The sequence below is a fragment of the Oculina patagonica genome, chromosome 13, assembly GCF_052425735.1.
Source record: "Oculina patagonica isolate OP01 chromosome 13, crgOcupat, whole genome shotgun sequence".
NCBI classification, from domain to species: domain Eukaryota; kingdom Metazoa; phylum Cnidaria; class Anthozoa; order Scleractinia; family Oculinidae; genus Oculina; species Oculina patagonica.
Window position 1 is genome coordinate 24,080,028 of NC_135770.1, and position 18,761 is coordinate 24,098,788.

At 38.0% G+C, this 18,761-nt stretch overlaps 3 protein-coding genes across 5 annotated transcripts in view; all 3 read right to left on the reverse strand.

Moving 5' to 3' along the window:
• Positions 1-186: 186 nt before the first annotated feature.
• The window catches only part of LOC144636369 (uncharacterized), a 27,835-nt gene continuing 9,260 nt past the window's right edge, over positions 187-18,761 (reverse strand). For all 3 annotated transcript variants that reach the window (XM_078495560.1, XM_078495561.1, XM_078495559.1), the window contains exon 6: positions 187-812. In XM_078495560.1, coding sequence (XP_078351686.1) covers positions 288-812 — 525 coding nt within the window. In that variant the 3' untranslated portion in view covers positions 187-287. The remainder of the gene's footprint in view (positions 813-18,761) is intronic.
• LOC144636465 (putative skeletal organic matrix protein 5) lies at positions 3,771-5,792 on the reverse strand. Its single transcript, XM_078495679.1, has 4 exons — positions 5,505-5,792; positions 5,358-5,400; positions 4,515-4,641; positions 3,771-4,432 (listed from the first exon to the last, which is right to left on the reverse strand). The coding sequence occupies exons 1-4, from the start codon at positions 5,716-5,718 to the stop codon at positions 3,914-3,916; spliced, it is 903 nt and encodes a 300-aa protein (XP_078351805.1). The 5' UTR covers positions 5,719-5,792; the 3' UTR covers positions 3,771-3,913.
• LOC144636478 (putative skeletal organic matrix protein 5) lies at positions 9,297-17,440 on the reverse strand. The gene is made up of 6 exons (XM_078495695.1): positions 17,391-17,440; positions 15,144-15,213; positions 14,587-14,748; positions 14,342-14,378; positions 10,061-10,181; positions 9,297-9,978 (listed from the first exon to the last, which is right to left on the reverse strand). Exons 2-6 carry the CDS (start codon positions 15,148-15,150, stop codon positions 9,454-9,456), a joined length of 852 nt encoding a protein of 283 aa, XP_078351821.1. The 5' UTR covers positions 15,151-15,213; positions 17,391-17,440; the 3' UTR covers positions 9,297-9,453.

The window sequence follows — 18,761 nt, forward strand, 5'->3', positions numbered from 1 at the left end:
AGACAACTGCACTGAAAAGATTTTTTTTCTATACCAAAACTGAAGCATTGTCCAGAATAATCAGTGACCGTCTTAATGGAAGAGTGCCTTCTGTCCGCTTTGATTAAGCAAAGTATTTAAAAGGAAACTGAGCTGTTTTAATCTGGCAAAATAATTTTATTTTGATCTCAGTTCTACAAGTACTACAGCAACGATGTGTGAACCTTCTTCTTTGTATCTTGTCTTAACTTGCATGCGGCTATCACTCACGCACTCATTCTGCCAGCACTCACTCCTTCTGCCAGCTCTCACTGCACCAGAATGTATCCCATGGCTTTGATGTGTTTGCCTCCATTGTCAGAAGACGGGTGATCTATAGCTTCGTTTCCACACGTGTTGGAGTCATCATGAAGCCCTCCTGTACCAAACCCGATTCTGGAGTCACAGGTGCCGCAGTCATTTTCGTTGTTACCAAGAAAACCGATTCGAGCTTTACCCACGTCATTTCTACCACTAGCTGCATTGAACCCTTCCTTGTTACAGTTGGTCTGTAAGGAGGCCCGAGAGCCAATCAGTGACTTCCACGTGTAACGACCCAGTGAGGTGGCGCGGTATTGCCCATCAGCGATCAGTGAGTACAGAGAATTGGCATGTCTGTTGATGACAATGAACTTTTTCTGATGACCGATCCTCATTCCGAGACAAATCTTGGAGAAGGGTGTGTTCCAGTAGGTCGGTAACTTGGTCTCTTGGAAGTCAAACCCAGTCTTACCTCCTGCAAGGTTATAGGCATTTCTGTCTCTCCAGAAATGAGAATCGTAATGGAATGTTCTCTGAAATTAAAACGGAAACTACAAGTTTTATTTCGATGAAAAGTCTACACTTGTTTTACAGTTCTGGGGATAGGTTTGTACCTTTGCACCATCAATCTTCATAGCCAGCGTCCATCCTCCATCTCCACATCCAAAATTCCCCATGTGACAATAAACAGGAATCTTTTGTGAACCAAACATCAGCGTTAACACTTTTGACGACCTGTTTAGAGTAAGAAAAATTGGAATAGTCGGTTTATATTCAAAAAAAAGTTTCCTTTCGAGAGACCTGGAAATTCGTTTTCAGGCAACAATTCAGGTTCATATCTGTACCCTTGGGTTAAAGATATCGCGGAAAGATATCTGTGGTTATTTTGTACCTTACTCAAGAACACAAAATAGTGTCAATGACAAAAATTGATCGCTTCGCTCGTTTTCAGTTCTAACATCTTCATTTCGCAGCCATTTTCCTCTCATTCGTTCTCTGTTTGCGCTGTATTATTTTACACGCTAAATTTCCCGAGATAATCTGCGCAACGACTGCAATAGAAATGTGAAACAATAGAAACATTTCAACTGTAAACTTACTTGTGTTTGGCATACAGTTCTCTACAAGAAGAGGCGGGAACGGCTGTAAAGAAAGTAAAACTCATCAGGTTAACATAGTTATTTAGAATAAAATTACTAAGTTAAAAAGCGCCGCTCCCAACAATGACAATAAGTCGAATGCCGCTAGCTAGGACTGCAAGAGTTTACCTGGTGGTGGTTTTGCAGCAATTTGGCGGGCAATTTGGCGTATGGTTGCCACTGGCACCGCGTACAGCGATAAGAACGAGCAGATTTGCACCCCAAAAGCTGCAAATAAAAAGCGCATTTTGAGAACTCGAGATAAAACTTTGTGCGTCTCAACCGGCTGAATTTTGTGGATAACTGACTTCAATGATTCCGCTTTCCTGTTAACATGACGTTATTGTCAACAATTCGTGAATATTTTCTTGCTTGCAGCCACGTCGACCAATCTACCACTTCCAAATTCATTTTTAACTTAACACGGTCTCTGTGAGCAACTGCCCTCGACAAGCTAATTTTTTTTTAAAAATAATTGACGACAATCGATTCATGTTGCTTCGGTTTTAGCTCAAATAATTTGAAGTGGTTAAACGCTCTGTATAAGATTTGTGAATAACCTTTGCCTTATTACTGTTGAATAGAAATATTCACGCAGTATGCATACATTTAATTTTCGGTGTTACTTCTTAAATTAATATACGTCGGTTTTAATTAAATATTTTGTAAACCGTTAATCACATTGTTGAAAGTGATTTTTAAAATCTTTTTGACGCTTCAGTCTGCCTACTTGTATTTGTATTTTGCTTGAGCGATTAAAAGATTTTGGTAAAATAGGAACATGAAACAAAAGTCAAAACAATTCAACACGGCCCTATGTACAACTTTGTTTCGGTTGAGAGATCTCGACTCTGAGATCTCGAATATTGAAAAAAAAAAAATACTAAAAACTAACTTAGACAACTTAGTAGGTCTTATTAAATAAGTGCTCAATAAATGTGTAGTGTACAAGTTTATTTAAACGAGTTTGCGGACTCGCCATAATACAAAAGACGATAAAAGGTACACCATGATGCTACTCACTAAATTAAATTAAATTAAATTAAATCAAATTATGACCAGCGCTTTCAGAGTTTGAAGCGCGGTTGGCGCTATCTTGTGATCAGAATGAGAGTAGATCAGATACTCTCCTTGGGTTAATGTTTTTTAAAGTGGACATTATTGCTTCAAAAAGTAAATTTTAAAATTTTACAGCACTTAACAATTGCTTCCCTAATATTGAACCTGTGAAATTGCATTTCAATGTGATCAACGGTTTTCTCTTGCCCCAGGCTGATGAATAAAATGTTCACGTAGCGTGTATGCAAATTATTATAACTGTGACAGTATTTTCTGAAGTTGTAGGTTTTAAAATAAGTGAAAAAACTAAAATACCATTATCAAGTCCTTCACGGTGAGTGTTCGTCAACGCTTCCTTGAGCCGTATTCTGCACTCCGTTGTATTTAACGAGTAGGAATGCCTAAAATATACAGAGAAATACAAATCTTCGCAGTCAAAACAAGTGTGCGTCCCGATTGAAAAGTTTCGCTTCAGAGATTTTAAATATTTGTTTTTTGATAAATCAATACAATGTGAATCATTCTCGTCCCCATAGCCCTCACGCTCCTTTTAGCTATATAGCCGGCAGGGCCTTGGCACTAGAAACGAAAGGATCTGGGAACAAACGATTTTTGAACTAAATCGAATTTTTCTATTGGCTGTTTGAAACAAAGAACTCTGTTAACGACAATCAAAAACGACACGACTCTCTCACACAGTATAGAAACTTCAGGACTGCATACATGAAGAGCGGAAGTCCTGGAATCTAGGACTGGAAATCCAGTGTCTCTAGAGCCTTTTGTATCATGTGCCAAGGCGCCGCCGGCTAAAAGAAGCGAAAAGGGCTTTGGGGATGAGAATGGATCTGAATAAGACAAATTTTCTGAGATGAAAGTTTCATTTTCTTCAGAAAAATGCATTTTGGCTTTCATTTGAAAAATGTTTTTTCTGAAAACTGAAATTTACAAAGTTCTGCAATTTCGTGGGAAACATTCCCTCACTAGAGTATCTTGGGCAATTTCTTGTCTTTTTTTAACTATCTTGTGTTGAGAGTCGTCAACATTTATCGTCATCAACAATTTCAATATTCTTTCCATGTCAAGGTAAATAAGCACTGTATTTTTTTAATCGCTGGTAATCGATTTACAGAAATAGGTCCAACTTAAACTGGTCATTCAGGGGTTTCATCTAAAAACTTCTGTGCGCTGCTGAACGAATTTTAAGGGTCTCAGAGATGTGCTTGTCCCAATGTGCAGCGTGCAATTTCAAACTCAATAACTTTAGTCACAAACATTATTTATTACCATCACCACGTTTTATTTGTTTTACCACTGTTTTTTCTTCTCAAATCTAACTACGTACAAAGTTGTTGGGTTAATCAGTTAACTTCAGAGCTCTTTTGACGGGAGATTATTTTTGCTTGAATTAGATGCAAAAGTCACGGAGACAGTTCTTATCACTGCACCAAGATATAACCCATGGCTTTGATGTGTTTGATGCCATTATCTGGTGTGTAAGTTGCCTCGTTTCCACACGTGTTGGAGTCATCATGTTTCCCTCCTGTACCAAACCCGATTCTGGAATCACAGCTGTTGCAGTCATTTTCTTGGTTACCAAGGATACCGATCCTTGCTTTTGAATGGGGAATATCAGTGCCCACTGCATTGAACCCTTCCTTGTTACAGTTGCGCTGTAAGGAGGCCTGTGAGCCAATCAGCGTCTTCCACGTGTTACGACCCAGTGAGGTGGCGCGGTATTGCCCGTCAGCGATCAGTAAGTACAGAGAGTTGGCCTGCTTGTTGATGACAATGAAGTTGAGCTGTTGGCCGATTTTCATACCAAGACAAATCTTGGAGAAGGGTGTGTTCCAGTAGGTCGGTAACTTGGTCTCGTGTGTGTCAAACCCAGTCTGTCCTCCTGCAAGGTTATAGGCATTTTGGTTGCTCCAGAAAGGAGAATTGTAATGGAACGTTTTCTGAAAAAAAAAACGGGAAAGTTAAGTTTTATTCCGATGAAATGTCCACACTAATTTAACAGTGCTGGAGATAGGTTTGTACCTTGTGTCCATCAATCTTCATGGCTAGCGTCCATCCTCCATCTCCACATCCAAAGTTTCCCATGTGACAGTAAACAGGAATCTTTTGTGAACCAAACATCAGCGTAAACAGTTGACTCTTTAAAGAGCTGTCAGAAGCGGAAGAGAGAATGGGGTTAGTTACCTAAAAGTCTTGCTACCGGGTGTTTTCACCAATCCTAGCAATATTTGTAGGCAATTTGCACTTTTGGTTCAGTCCAGTTTAGCTTAAGATTCTTTACCCTTGGGTTGAAGTCATTATCTTCCGATGCAATATCAGTGCAGCTCACACAGGCGCCTCTCTGCGTGCCAGCTCTCACGATCCTGCCGTAAGTCTCACTATTTTTTTTATCTTTTCTCACGGCCTCACGAGAAGACTCAAAATCTCACGTTTTTTTTGAGGAATAATATTTTGGAATGAAATATTACCTTATTAAATAAGAAAAGGAAACCTAATGGGAACGGTAGTGCCATTAAGTGAGAAACTAACAAAGCAGAACACTGCACTATTACATTTTGTACCGTATTGTCTGATTTGTTTGCCGCTTTTGCTTAGTTTCAAGTCCTCTGCTAGTAATTTTATTCAGCGGTTAAGTAAACCATTAACCGAACCTCAATTCTATGCTAAATCCATGCTGGAAAAAGGGTTTGTTCAATCGTGATTTGAAAAAATAGAATCTCACTACTTGTTTTGTAGTCCTTTGTAGGATCTCCAGATTACTTTTTTTACTGTGACATCCACGTTTGTTAAGCTTTTAACTGAATCAGTGTCACGCGACTTACACGTGGGAACGTGTATTAAAAGAAATTTTAACTCTGAACTTACTTATTTTTGTCATACAGTTCCTTGCAAGATGAGGCAAGACCTGCTGAATAAAAGATGACAAAGCGTCGGTTACACTGATGTAAGTTTGAAAAGCCACAACAGAAAAACTTTATTAAAAATCAGTCAAAAATGATTGTGCTAGTTTACCTGGTGGTGTTGGCTGTGGAGTGGGATGGGCAGTTTTGCTGACCAGCGCAGTAAGGTCTTCCAGTTTCTTTTCCAACGTCTTAATGCCTTGACAGATCGTCATCTCGTTGCAGCTGCATTCAGCATTGTCGTTTGGTGTTTGAGTGCAGTTGACTATCAGCGCGAGAAAGTTTGCGCAAAAACAAACTGCGAAGAACAAACGCATTTCGAGCATTCGTGGTAAAACGTATTTGGTGCGTCTTCACTGAAGCCTGTTCTGGTTTACAGATTCCTGTGAGTGAGTGTTTGAGTGTACTTCCTTTTATATTTTCATGCTTGCACTCAGCCACATCCAATCAACATATTCCAAGTTTTAATGGTTTTAATTTCACTTTAAAGATTTCTGGCTAAGTGTTTCCACTTCTAATAGCTACAGAAATATCATATCCGATAGCAATATGAAGACTTCAACGGATAACTGTCAATAACTGATATTATAACACACTGAAGTCTCAATTTCTATTCTGTGAGCTGCAGATAATTCTGGATTTTTTTCATGTGTAGAGGGTGGTTCCATAGCGGGTACTGGGCGAGTATTTCGTCCTTTGTTATTGTTTATTTAAAATTTCTTCAAAACTTCAATGTATTATTAAACAGTTTTTGAATTAGATTTTTCGTGATATCCAGAGTTATCAAAGATTTTGTAAGTGTTATCAGCCTCAGCCATCGGCTTCGACTAGGGCCCTTGATAATTCTGCATATCACGAAAAACCGAATCCAATATTTGTTTATAGTCCGGTGGATACGTGAGAAATTGAGACTTGGCACACACTAGAAATCACGAGGAACATTTGAAAGATTATAGGCAATCTAGATATGACAGATATGACCTTCGTCAACAAATTGGTGAAGTTTTCAAGAATGAAATCAAGCTAGATTTCCGCTGATCAATTATGTTCTGGATTTCAGATTCCGATATTTTCGTGCTTGCGCTAAGATTCCATGTTAAGTTTTAATTTCACCTTAGAGATTTCACGCTTTAAGTGGTTTCATTTTTGACTACTATAGCAACAGTAACATCATATCTGATAGCAATGTGATGGCATTAACTGATGACTGATCATTAACTGATATAGTCCGGCAAATAAGTGAAAACATTGTGTATTTTTATGATAAAAGCACGAGACTTGGCAAACTTATACTAAAACTCATTTCAAAAGTTGTAGGCAATCTGGTTAAGACCTTTGTAAAGGGGAAGGGGGGGGGGGGGGGGAGGGCCTTTTTTTCAAAATATACAGCCAAATTCTTTGTGATGTGATCGCGACAACAATGAACAGAATGACTTGGCATAACGTCAAATTGTTACTTCAAACTAATATCGAAGATAAAAAAAAATTGGCGTCCAATTCTTTTAAAAGTGTATGAAAGCATTTTTAAATTGTATGCGAGCACTGATAACAGATCACGACTGATAAAGCCCGGCGGATAAGTAAAAATATTGTGCATTGTATGATATAAGCGTGAGACTTGGCACACTAACACTTGAAATTCATAGTATATTATATAAAATGAATATGAAAATTTACGTAGCATGTTAACAAATTGCCCGGGGGGGGGGGTACTCCCTTAAAAGGGCTTAACGGGGGCGTGCGGCCCGATAGGGTATGGTTTTCAGCCTTTTCAGTCTTGAACTGGGTATATATTTTACCCCTTGTTGTCTTAAACGGGATATCTTTACATGGGCCAATGTCAAACAGGATAGGCTAATATGTCTGCAGAGGTTTAAATTTATACAAATTATTCCATATTGCTGACTTACATTGATTTTGGTATTTATACTTAGCTTACAACAAAGCCAGTGGGGTACTTGTTTATGTCTTAGACGGGGTATCAAAAATTGGCATTCTGTCTTAAACAGGGTAGGAAAATTAGAGGTTCGAGTCTGAAACAGGGTCAGGGTTTAGGAGGCCGGGCTGCACCTCCCTACTGGAGTTTATATCATGCCCCCCCAGGACAAATTGTAACTGTGACAGTTTTACTTGAAATTCAGAGTTTATAGGTAATCTGGATATGACCTCCGTCAGGGGGAAGGGACATTTTCCAAAATGTTGGCCAGCCAGATTCTTTGTTACGACTGAAACAAAATGAATTGACACAACGTCAAATTGTCATTTTTATGATAGAAACTTAACTAAAATCTAAGATTAAAAGATTGAATTAATTTTTAAAGTGTATTAGAGCGTTAAGTTCGAGTGGTCAGTTCGTGGTTAAATTATCTATTTAAATTGTGAATTTCATTACGACTCAACAGTAATATCATATCCGATAGCAATATGATGACATTAACTTATAACTGATCAACAACCGATACAGTCCCGCAGATATGTGAAAATATTGTGCATGTTATGATACAAGCGTGAGACTTGGCACACTAACACTTGAAATTCATAGTATATAATGTAAAATAAATTTCAAAATTTACGTAGCATGTATACAAATTGTAACTGTGACAGTTTTTCAGTAGTGGAAGGTAACATACGTGCAAAAAACTAATAAAATGGTCTGAAAAACTTTGTCAGCGGCACGCTTGACAAATTGTTCACGGTGAGTGTTCGTCAACTCTTTTTTGAGCCAACTTCTGCTCTCCATTGCATTTAATGAGTTTATTAGAGTATACATTGGAATAAAGTGCTCCGCAGTCTAAACAATTTTATAGCACAACTAAAGTAAAGCGCGCGCTCTAATTGGTTAATTTAGCGTCTACTATTTGCCTAGGGGTATACGCTGACGTATGCCTTTAACCTGAGCGCGCGCTGATCTGATGCGACATGGCACAAGAAATTGCTACTTCTTGACGAGTCTTTCTCAATTTTGCTATCAATTTGAAAAGCTAAACATAAGAAAATCGATCTCTCCAAATTCAAGTCTGAAAAGCTAGGGAGGCGTATCTTATCAAAAGGGGTCAAATCCTTGAACCTAAGGGCATTAACAAAAGAGACGAAATTCAATATAGTATACAATGTGCTTAGAGTAACACCGTTTGATTTACCTTATCTTGTAATATTAATCTTAGTTTGTTTTTCCGTTGGTTTTAATTCAACGGTTATTTTTGAATTGTAAACTTATTTTCAGCCTTTCTGTTGCTATTGAATAGTTCAATTGGCAAATAATTAAGGGCTGTCTTTAAATCTAAATGAAACAGCCCATTTTCAACTTCGTTCCTTGGGTAATTTTCCTCAGTTTGGCACCACAGGACATCTGGTAAAAAAAATGCCCTCCACATCAATTGCTTTGAAGAGAAAAATAACGAGAGCAAAAGGTGTAGCAAAACAGAGCTACAATCCCGGCCAAAACGGTTGAGACACTGCTAAATTTCACCAATTTTGGTTCTACAGCTAATTTTTGTTAATCCCTCCTTCCCTATTTCAATTTTGTTAATGTTGTCGTTTTATGGAAACAAAGCCTGGTGAATTGCAAACCCCATAAAACAACAATGAGTTGGGGGAGAGTGGGATAACATGTTTTTAACAAGCTTGCCAGTCAAGACATTCGCAAAAATCTGTGAAATGCGTTAATTTGTCTCAAGTGGTTTCGTCCGGGATTGTAGGGTACGATTGAGGAATAAATAAAGGGGAGGGTGAGAAACGGGAAGAGAATTATACTGAAGACGTTGCTTAAACTGCACCAAAACGGAAGGATTGTCCCCAGAATAATATTCCATTGCTTAATGAACTTTTAACTTGACAGTTTTATCTGAGACCGTGCCATTTGCCCACTTTGATAAAACAAAGTATTCTAAAGGAAACTGAGCCGTTTTAATCTGGCAAGAGATTTTATTTTCATCTCAGTTCTACAAGTACTACAGCCCCGATGTGTGAACCTTCTATTACTAACAGAGATCATTAGTTTGTATCTTGTCTTGCATGCAGTTATCACTCATGTTTACAAACTCAATTTCTTCTGCCAGCTCTCACTGCACCAGAATGTATCCCATGGCTTTGATGTGTTTAGCTCCATTGTCTGAAGATGGGTGATCTATAGCTTCGTTTCCACACGTGTTGGAGTCATCATGTTGCCCTCCTGTACCAAACCCAATTCTGGAGTCACAGGTGTCGCAGTCATTTTCGTTGTTACCAAGGAAACCGATTCTTGCTTTACCCATGGTGGTGGCATCACTAGCTGCATTGAAGCCTTCCTTGTTACAGTTGAGCTGCAGGGAGGCCTGTGAATCAATCAGCGTCTTCCACGTGTTGCGACTCAGTGAGGTGGCGCGGTATTGCCCGTCAGCGATCAGTGAGAACAGAGAGTCGGCCTGCTTGTTGATGACAATGAAGTTGATTTGTTGGCCGATCTTCATACCAAGACAAATCTTTGAAAAGGGTGTGTTCCAGTAGGTCGGTAACTTGGTCTCTTGTGTGTCAAACCCAGTCTTGCCTCCTACAAGGTTAGAGGTATTTTTATCGCTCCATAAATGGGAATCGAAATGAAGCGTTCTCTGAAATTTAAAAAGGAAAATTTAGTTTTCAATTTGATGAAATGTTTACACCAATTAACAGTGCTGGGGAATAGTTTTTTACCTTGTTGCCGTCAATCTTCATGACTGGCGTCCATCCTCCATCTCCACATCCAAAGTTTCCCATGTGACAGTAAACAGGAATCTTTTGTGAACCAAACATCAGCGTAAACACTTTTGACGACCTGTTTGGGAAAGGATAGAATGGAGCTAGTCAGTTCATATTCAGACAAAATGTTTTCTACCGAGATCAAATAGACCATTTGCATTATGACGTAAAAGCGCAAAGACTTCTGGTAGTTGTAGTTAAGTTCGCGGGAAAACACCATTTCTGGCTTGTGATTGGCTAAGGGCAGCCAAGCGGGAAGGTGGACATCTATGACATTTATTTGAAGCTGAGCTGCTAAAGTTTACGCTCTTGTCGCTTCGAAATTTGCTTATACATTTATATTTCAGTTACCTGCCAAAAATATAGAAAACAGGATAATAGTTTTGGAATAAAAATTGACTGACAAATGTTGTTCGTGTTCAAGTAAGTTATGTACGTTGTGTGGCGGAGTTGACTTGGTAGAATTTCATTCATTGCGGCCGACAACTTCTTTTCGTAAATAATTTTAGCCTAAAATCACAGCTTCAAAAAAATCGCGCACTGGAAACAGATTGCTTGAAAGTACGAGTCTAGCCATTGACTTAGTTTATCATCTATTTTCAGACGTTCAACAAACGATCGCTTCCATCGATCGCAGGTGAATAAATTCTTGACTGAAAAGCTTAGAAAATTTACCATATATCATGATTGTTCGGCGGGACGGTCAGTTTAATTTATTTTTACAGAGAGACAGAGAAACGAGTCAAATAATTTTCCTCGTTCAATCGAGCTTCATTGATGAATCATGAAGGGTCAATGACAGAGGATTTCCAAGCTGATCAGTCAAAACTTCCTTGTGTAGGTGAATACAGATTATTTGTTTTTTATCTTAAAATTGTATTTCTTTTTTTCGTCAAATTAGAACTGTAATTGCAATATTCTTTAACAAAGAAGCTTTCTTGTTTTTTGTACTGGAAATGTCAACTCTTCGATTAGGAGTTGTGGTTTCAATACGAGCGAGGGTCGTGAGCAAATATAATTTTATTTACATAATTTTGTTGATGAGCGATTACTTGTGAGACTCGAACGATGTGCCTCAAAGATTTTAAAGGGAAACAAGGGTCTAGAAAAATTTTACCTTAAATGAAAGCGCGTGTGTTCAGGACTTCAAAAATAGTTGTCGTTTGGTGAAGCGCCGCCTTGAATTTTAGCAAGAGGGCTTTGAAATCGTTCAAAATCACCGCTTTCGAACACCGACGGCCGCCATCTTGAATGACGTAGGCTATGACGTAGCATCAGTCAAAGCTGGTTTTGCGATGACCCAGATCTTCGGTGCAAAAGTAATATCTAATAAAGCCCAGAATATTATGGTTCGCTGCCTGGATGCTGGCTGTAGCAACACATACAAAAAACTAAGGGATTGGTCACCCTTCATAAGTTCCTGAGGGTGAAAAAATCGAAAAAGTGGCACGCCAAGACATATAAACGAGAGGGTAAATGCGGTAAATGACCGAAGCGCGGGAACTGTTTTCTCTGATCCGATCATTTTACGCTAATTATAAAATGACTTCGAGCAAGATTTCCAGGTACGTAAATTGTTTACATGTAATTTATATTTTACATCCTCATGAAAGGTAGCGTGCGGTATTCCGAGTTTATAACATTTATTTTTAAGTGGATATGCTAAATTTGTTCCTGAAATCAGCGCGAATTTCCTGACCGTAAGCGGCGATGTAATTGTTATCGATTTGTTCACGAAAAAAGCCGCAGCACACATAATCAGCCAGTGTTTTATTTTATTTTGTCTCAGGAATAGTTGCAAAATCTAAGGAATCCTCCCATCTCTTAGGGATATTACACTGTTTATTGTTATCATCGCCTTTTCTGATCCTTGTGTCACGCAGTTGATGTTACCAATATTACTGACTGGTACATGTATTTCCTTACAGACGGAGCTACTTGGAACAAAAGGAAAAAAAAACCGCCACTAAAGGAGGAAGCTATTCCTACCATTTTCAGCTACACTTCTGAAAATAGAGTCCGTCAAGCTAGTATTGAGCTAGCAATCGTTTTAAAAATGAGGCACATATCACTGAACATCAGAGGGACCATGAGCCGATCGGCGAATGGTTTGCGATGGCTTTATTTATATTTTTCACTTAGAATAACAAACCTCTGGCGCCCGGGATGGTAGAGTCGCAAAGTTTTACGTTTACGAAAACTGCAAGACAAGAAGAAAATAAAGACACTTTAGACTCTGATCGGGCGAAAATATTTCCATGGAAATATTTATACTCAGGTGAAATCAAGATACAATATTAAATTTTTGCGAAGCTAAGGCCATCAAAGTTACGACGATGCTCAATGAAACTTCTACACTACTCTAATTTGATATCTGTCTGACCGAAACTCGATGAAGAAAAATCTCATTCAAGCTCTGTAGCCAATGTAGAAATGTGAGCAAAAATAAAACATCTGAGTTGCCGTGCGTGCAAATAATTATAATAGGCTTTGGCGACAACTCGAGACAACGCGAAGACTTAATAAAAATTCGCGATAAGCGAATGTTGCCATAGCATTGTTGTTCTACTTTTTTCAAGCAAGTTTTTCTTCTCATTTCCAACGCGGTAAACCTTTTACCATTTTTAGGATGAGTTAGTAGCCTAAAATAGGAGCTACAAGTTGTAGGATTTCCGAGAAAATCGCGACTTGCATTGGTGTAATTTAATTAGTTTTTTGTCTCGCATCGCAGGCATTCGTCTAAAAAAATGTTTTACGTCGCGTAGAATTTATTGGTCATTTTACCACTGAAAGAAAAATTGCAAAGTTTTACTTTTTTCTCGAGTTGGTAGGATGAGTTGGAAGCCTAAAATAGAAGCTACAAGTTGTAGGATTTCCGAGAAAATCCACCGCGACTTGAATTGTTAATTAGTTTTTGTCTCGCATCGCATGCAGTCGTCTAAAAAATTTTTTTACGTCGCGTAGAATTTATTGGTGATTTTACCACTGAAAGAAAAATTGCAATGTTTTACTTTTTTTCTCGAGTTGTCTCCTACAAATAAAAAAACAATAACAACAACAACAACTCACCATTTAAGTCGCATTTGTGAACTGACAAGTGGCTTGCGTGCTGGTTCCGTAAGGTATCTCTGTATTAAAATGTTTACCTTTGAGTAAAAGATCAAAAAGTTCGAAAGGTTCAATTTAATCCTTCGAGGACCAAGCGGTATTAAACCCAGAATGTCCATCTCCTGGTAACAAATACTTTCTGTTTTTGTGGGCTAAACTTGGAAATTGTTGCAGCTACACCGGTCGCGATTGCCAAGATGCGATTGTGTAGGGCTGTCGGCGTCGCATTCCACTATTACAGGTTGATCTTGAAGCTTCTTGATGAGCAATCGGCTCGTGTCAACTTCTTCCTCGAAGGACATGTCGTATTGTGGGCAGGTTTATGGCTCCATCTGACTTGATTTCTGGGACAAGCGCGACTCACTTTTGCTGTTTACTAAACCCCACTAAATCCTTGACTAATGCAACGTCATAGCCTCGCTTGCATGATGGAAAAAAAAGATGGCCGCTCGCGGCAGCAAAATGACTATTTTGCTGTCCCGATTATTGACAACAAATTGGATTTCAAAGCAAATAATTACTATTTTCAGTAATTTCATCGTATGAACTTTCATTTAAGGTAAAATTTTTCTAGACCCTTGTTTCCCTTTAACGAGTGTAGACATCATGTACTTCCCGATGTTTAGAAAGGGTAAAATATTGCGTCTTCGTAAATAATTTGAAAATAAAGAAAATATACATATTACCTTGCAAGCAAAAGTTTTAGGAACTTAAATAAATAACCGCGCAACTGAGACACCACTGGAGGAATTTGAAACACTCGTTGAAACTTCACTACAAAACGTAATCAAGCAAATAAACGATATCTTGCATAACTTTTTTCATTTTAACGGACTTGGTTTTATACTGAGAGCTTGCTTTTTGCCCTTTAAATGAAGCCACAGGGACGTCTTCTTCGTTGAGGGTAATTTTCTTTATCTCCATCACGATTTTCTTGGCCAAGCGGGCTTGATGACGATTCAAAATTTCCTGCGAACTTAACTACAACTACCAGAAGTCTTTGCGCATTTACGTCATAATGCAAATGGTCTATAGCAGACAACAGATCACGATACGGTATTTTATCGCAATAATTCAGATATTTTTTACCTCCATTGAAACATTTCAACATTTCAATGGTAAACTTACTTGTGTTTGGTAAACAATTCCTTACAAGAAGAGGCGGCTGTAAAGAAAATAAACTCAGGTTAAAACATGGTTAGAAACTCGTGGTTAAATGTAAAGGTGTTAATAGCTCCTGAAAAAAGTACTGTAAGAATGAAGTTTATTCAATTTGCTAGAATTTTCTAAACATAAGATTAGCTCCGTGGGATTTTAGATTAGTGCCAGAACATTAAATCTGCTCATACTATCTGCCAGGTGTCTGCTCACACCTTCAGCAGTAGTCTTGTTTCTAATTTTTTCTACCGTGTTCTGGAGCTCATCGAGTTGCATTTTCGTATCCTCCAATAGGGACTTGATCTGTTGGCAACATTTAGTCCTCTTTGCGTAAACAGCTGAGCTTAGAACAACCAACACCAACAACGACAGACAACCTGAAAGTGAGATGAGAAAAGATTACACCGTGAGTGTTTTGGGTCGCTAAAACACAATTTCACAATCTTAGGACCGCAGAATTATTTAGAAATGATCTTTGCCAGAAAATTCAAGCGCTCCTTGTGACAATTTCTACATATAGTTAGTAAGATATGTTACACGTGACATGGCACACAATTTTCATATGATCTTTGTTTGGTGAAAAAAGATACAGTGAAAAACTGAAAGCTGCTAGTGTCGGTTCCAAAAGGATATGTTTACATGGAACGGTCAAAAAACCGGTGGCAATAACTGGACCTGCTGTATTGCAAACTTCAAGGAGAATAGGAATTTTGTTCCAACTTCCACAGTAGATGTCGGTGATATTTAGGCTAGTAATTCTCTTTTTACCTACCTTTCATATTTTTGGAGCAAATGTATCAATGTCACTTGACAGGTGGCGTCTTAACTCGAGTGATTAAAACCTGGCAATAAACGAATTTTTGTTCAGTATCAATTTTGACGTTAGCTCCACGGTGAAAAAAAATACGTCTCAACTGATCCTACTCGGTTTTCTTCTCGTAGATCAAAATTTGAAATATTTGCTAACCTGGCTATTGGAAAGCTGATTTCTGTGAATAATCTTCAGATTTGGTCCTGCTATGGTTGCAAGGGGCTTGTAAGTCAGGGTAAGACCTTTAAGCTTCCAAATTAAAATTTCTCCTTCAATCTCTTACATAAAATAAGAAACTCACTTTAAAAAACTAAAACGATTATGGACTGATACAGTAACCTTATGTTTGTTTGATGGCAATATTTTTTTATGAATAATTTTGCGTTTATATAATGCTCACTTTTGTTTTCATGATGCATGCATTTCATGTATCCATCTTCGACCATGCGCTATTGGTGTTGTAACCCACTTTTAATATAGTATATAAATTAAGCCAAGCCTAAAAGCAGAGCTCCACACCTATTTTCTGGCTCTTAAATTTTGTGAAAATACTCTCATTGTAAATACTGTTAATTAAAAGGATCCTACTCAAGAAAGATCCATAGCCGAAATAAATCGTCAACTCCAATCGCCGAAAATTGGTCTTCCAACTCCTGTCTTTACCCTAGACCAAAAAATAAGATTTGAGCCCACGATACAATGGTAAAAAGTAACTCGGTCAGCGGTCAGCTTCAAAAAACACACCTGAGCCTGCGATATGGTGATGTGATACTACCTTGTTTTATCAGCTGCCAATTTATCATAACATGGATGTCCAATATCAAACACACAAGCTGACAGACGTTAACGTTTGTAGGGGTATGATAAGATGACTTCCCCTTTCTCCCGCTCGGGTTGCCTTGTGACTCCCCTAACCTCCCCCTCCCCGAGAGACTATAGGCGCGGGCGCGCGTACGCTCACTCGATTACCAAATATGTTTGGCTTCATGGGTTTACCAAATTTCCTTACCCATGGTGCTCCGCTGGCGCGCCTGCTTTTTTCTAGTTATCATGCTGAGCTGCAAATGCATTAAGTTTCTCAATGCTGGAAAAATCAAGTCTGCTTTTCATTTACCGAAGGAAAGTGTTAAGTATAATTGTTACAAAGTATATACATTCTGATATGTTCTCTGCTGTTTAATGGTATTATAGCCGCTCTTATGCCCTTTTATCCTGCAAAATCAAGTCATTGACCACATGGTCTACAATATCAGTTAATGAATAAAAACTCTGCACATTATTAGCTATTATTGCTGGATTTTCCCAAAGAAAAGTTTGCAAATTATTACGCTTTCACGCAGCTACTTTGACTCCAGTCCATCACTCGTTTACAAAGTGATAGCTGCGGGTATCTTAAATAGGATGGCTACATTTCATTTGGCAGTCGGTGGGCATTTTCCAAAATAGAGACAACTGCATGGAATTTTGTCGCTTTTAAAATACTTGTATTTTAGTCATGTTTCTTTTAAATCAGACCAAAATTGATAAGACTACAATTTGTTGTAGATAATAGTACTAAAGTTTTGTCCTCATTCCGTTTTAATATAAGGTTTCATCGGCCTTTTATATAAAGGTCTGAAAGGGGCTACCTCGATATTAAACACTAAACACTTATTTTTTTGGCTCTGTAACATGAAACAGTTAAACTGTGATGGCTTGTAACTCCTCTATCACTGACGACGACAATTATTTCTATGTTATTATTTAATTCTTTCTGCATTATTTGGATCAACTGCTGACATCATGCTCTTCAAAGCAGAATTCTGCTTTCTGCTCGTGTCACTAACGATCACAAACTCACGAAAAAGCGTCCAGGGAGGACTGCTAAAATTCACACTAGTTCTCCCAAAAGTTTTGTCTTAAAATACACGTTTCGTCCATCGCGAAAGCGATCAAGTGGGATTTCTGCAAATATATGGTTTGAAGTTTTATAAGAGAAAAGTTGGTTCAGCACCGATAATCGTTTACACAACACATTTTATCCGAGCCGGGCTAGATTTTGGTGAACGCCTACCATACCGTTTTTACCCGAGCCGTGACAAAAATATTCTGTCGTGCAAATGAGCCTTCAAAAGCGAAGTTTTTTAAACATGTTACCGTTAACAGCTTAAGAGTTGTGCTGCGGAATTTAAAAGTAGATTAAAACGTTCTTTAAGTCATGTAACCTACCTTGTTTGTTGTGCCTGGATCGGCTCCTTCACCTCGCTTCACAAACCAGCAACTCCAGTAATAGAAGAACTGCTAAGTGTTAGTAGTTTTGTACCACTGTCAATCAATCCATCCATCTATCCATCCATCCATCAATCAATCAATCAAAACTTTATTTATCGAGGGTGACACGTAATAGTTTTTCAACTAATGAACTTGTGGCCCTCTAAAATGTACTAAAAGTTAAAAATCTACTATAAACAATAATCTTATTTAAAATCTAGTTAAAACTGACCTAATTAAAAATCAAAATGTAAGTTAAAAATTTAAAAGCTAAGCTGCAATGTTAATCCAAAAGTTATCACCTAAATATATCAATCTAAAAATCATTATCTAAAAAAGGAGTAAAAATCTTATTCTTTTTCTGACCTCTGAAACACATGAATATTTGACGAAAGTTTTCTGGCGTTCTAAAGAAGAGAATTCACATTCCGTTTGCGTTTCCAGGATGAACATTTTTTCATGAAACTGTTGGTATCTTGGAAATAGGCTTTGGTAGGTTGTGCTAGCATAATTTTAAGCATAATTTAGCAAAACGAGCATTATTTTAAGCTGTTATTTCAGTTTAGCACTGCTAACATAATCCGAGCTTTTATGCGTTGAAAACAAAAAAACAAAACATCATAGTTCTAGAATAATTCAGTTTGTATTTAATTTCTGAATTGTTTTTGGAAAATACTGAGGTCTGTGCTAAGTCCCATGGTCAAATATGGTCCAGCAGACTCCAGGTTACCCTGTGCATTCAGGGCAGAAAAACGTTCTGCGCATTTTGTCTGCGCATCGTCTATTGCGGGCTCATAGCACTAAAATCACCTAAAAAAATCCTCAAAATGGCATCAAAATATTCCGCAAATGGAGCGATTTGAAGCTATTTAGGACAGTTTTGTCAATTTTCTTTTCCCCCGACGAGATCACAATGAGTTCACAAACACAGGGCACATATTCTGCATTTCCATTCGTAATAAAGAGGAACATGGGATGAGGCCAAACCTCCGAAAGCCACACAAAAGAATTTATATCAAATTCCTGAGCAAATAATTCAAGTCGGACTTATTTCTGAAACTCGATTATCTGCAACAAAAATACAGTGCTTATTTACGTTGATATCGAACAAATATTGAAATTGTCTATGAGGATAAATGTTAATGACTCCCAAGTTACACATCCCCCAAAATGCCAAAATAGAGTTGAAGGGACGATCCATTGAGAGAAGTATTCATCAAAAGTACAAGTTGGTTGAAAAAACCTAGGACAATTGCCCAAGATACTCAAGTGAAAGAATTTTCCCCACTAAATTTTCAGAACTTCATACATGACAAGTTTTTTTTAACA

What these genes read in the sequence shown, in the direction of transcription:
- LOC144636465 (XM_078495679.1), bottom strand. Translation starts at nt 5,718, where the DNA reads ATGCTCGAAATGCGTTTGTTCTTCGCAGTTTGTTTTTGCGCAAACTTT. An exon ending in TCCACAGCCAACACCACCAG is followed by an intron (nt 5,401 to 5,504) that starts GTAAACTAGCAC and finishes TCTTTTATTCAG; the next exon opens with CAGGTCTTGCCTCATCTTGC. An exon ending in TGAAGATTGATGGACACAAG is followed by an intron (nt 4,433 to 4,514) that starts GTACAAACCTAT and finishes TTTTTTTTTCAG; the next exon opens with AAAACGTTCCATTACAATTC.
- LOC144636478 (XM_078495695.1), bottom strand. An exon ending in AAACAAGACTACTGCTGAAG is followed by an intron (nt 14,379 to 14,586) that starts GTGTGAGCAGAC and finishes TTTTCTTTACAG; the next exon opens with CCGCCTCTTCTTGTAAGGAA. An exon ending in GAATTGTTTACCAAACACAA is followed by an intron (nt 10,182 to 14,341) that starts GTAAGTTTACCA and finishes TTTCCCAAACAG; the next exon opens with GTCGTCAAAAGTGTTTACGC.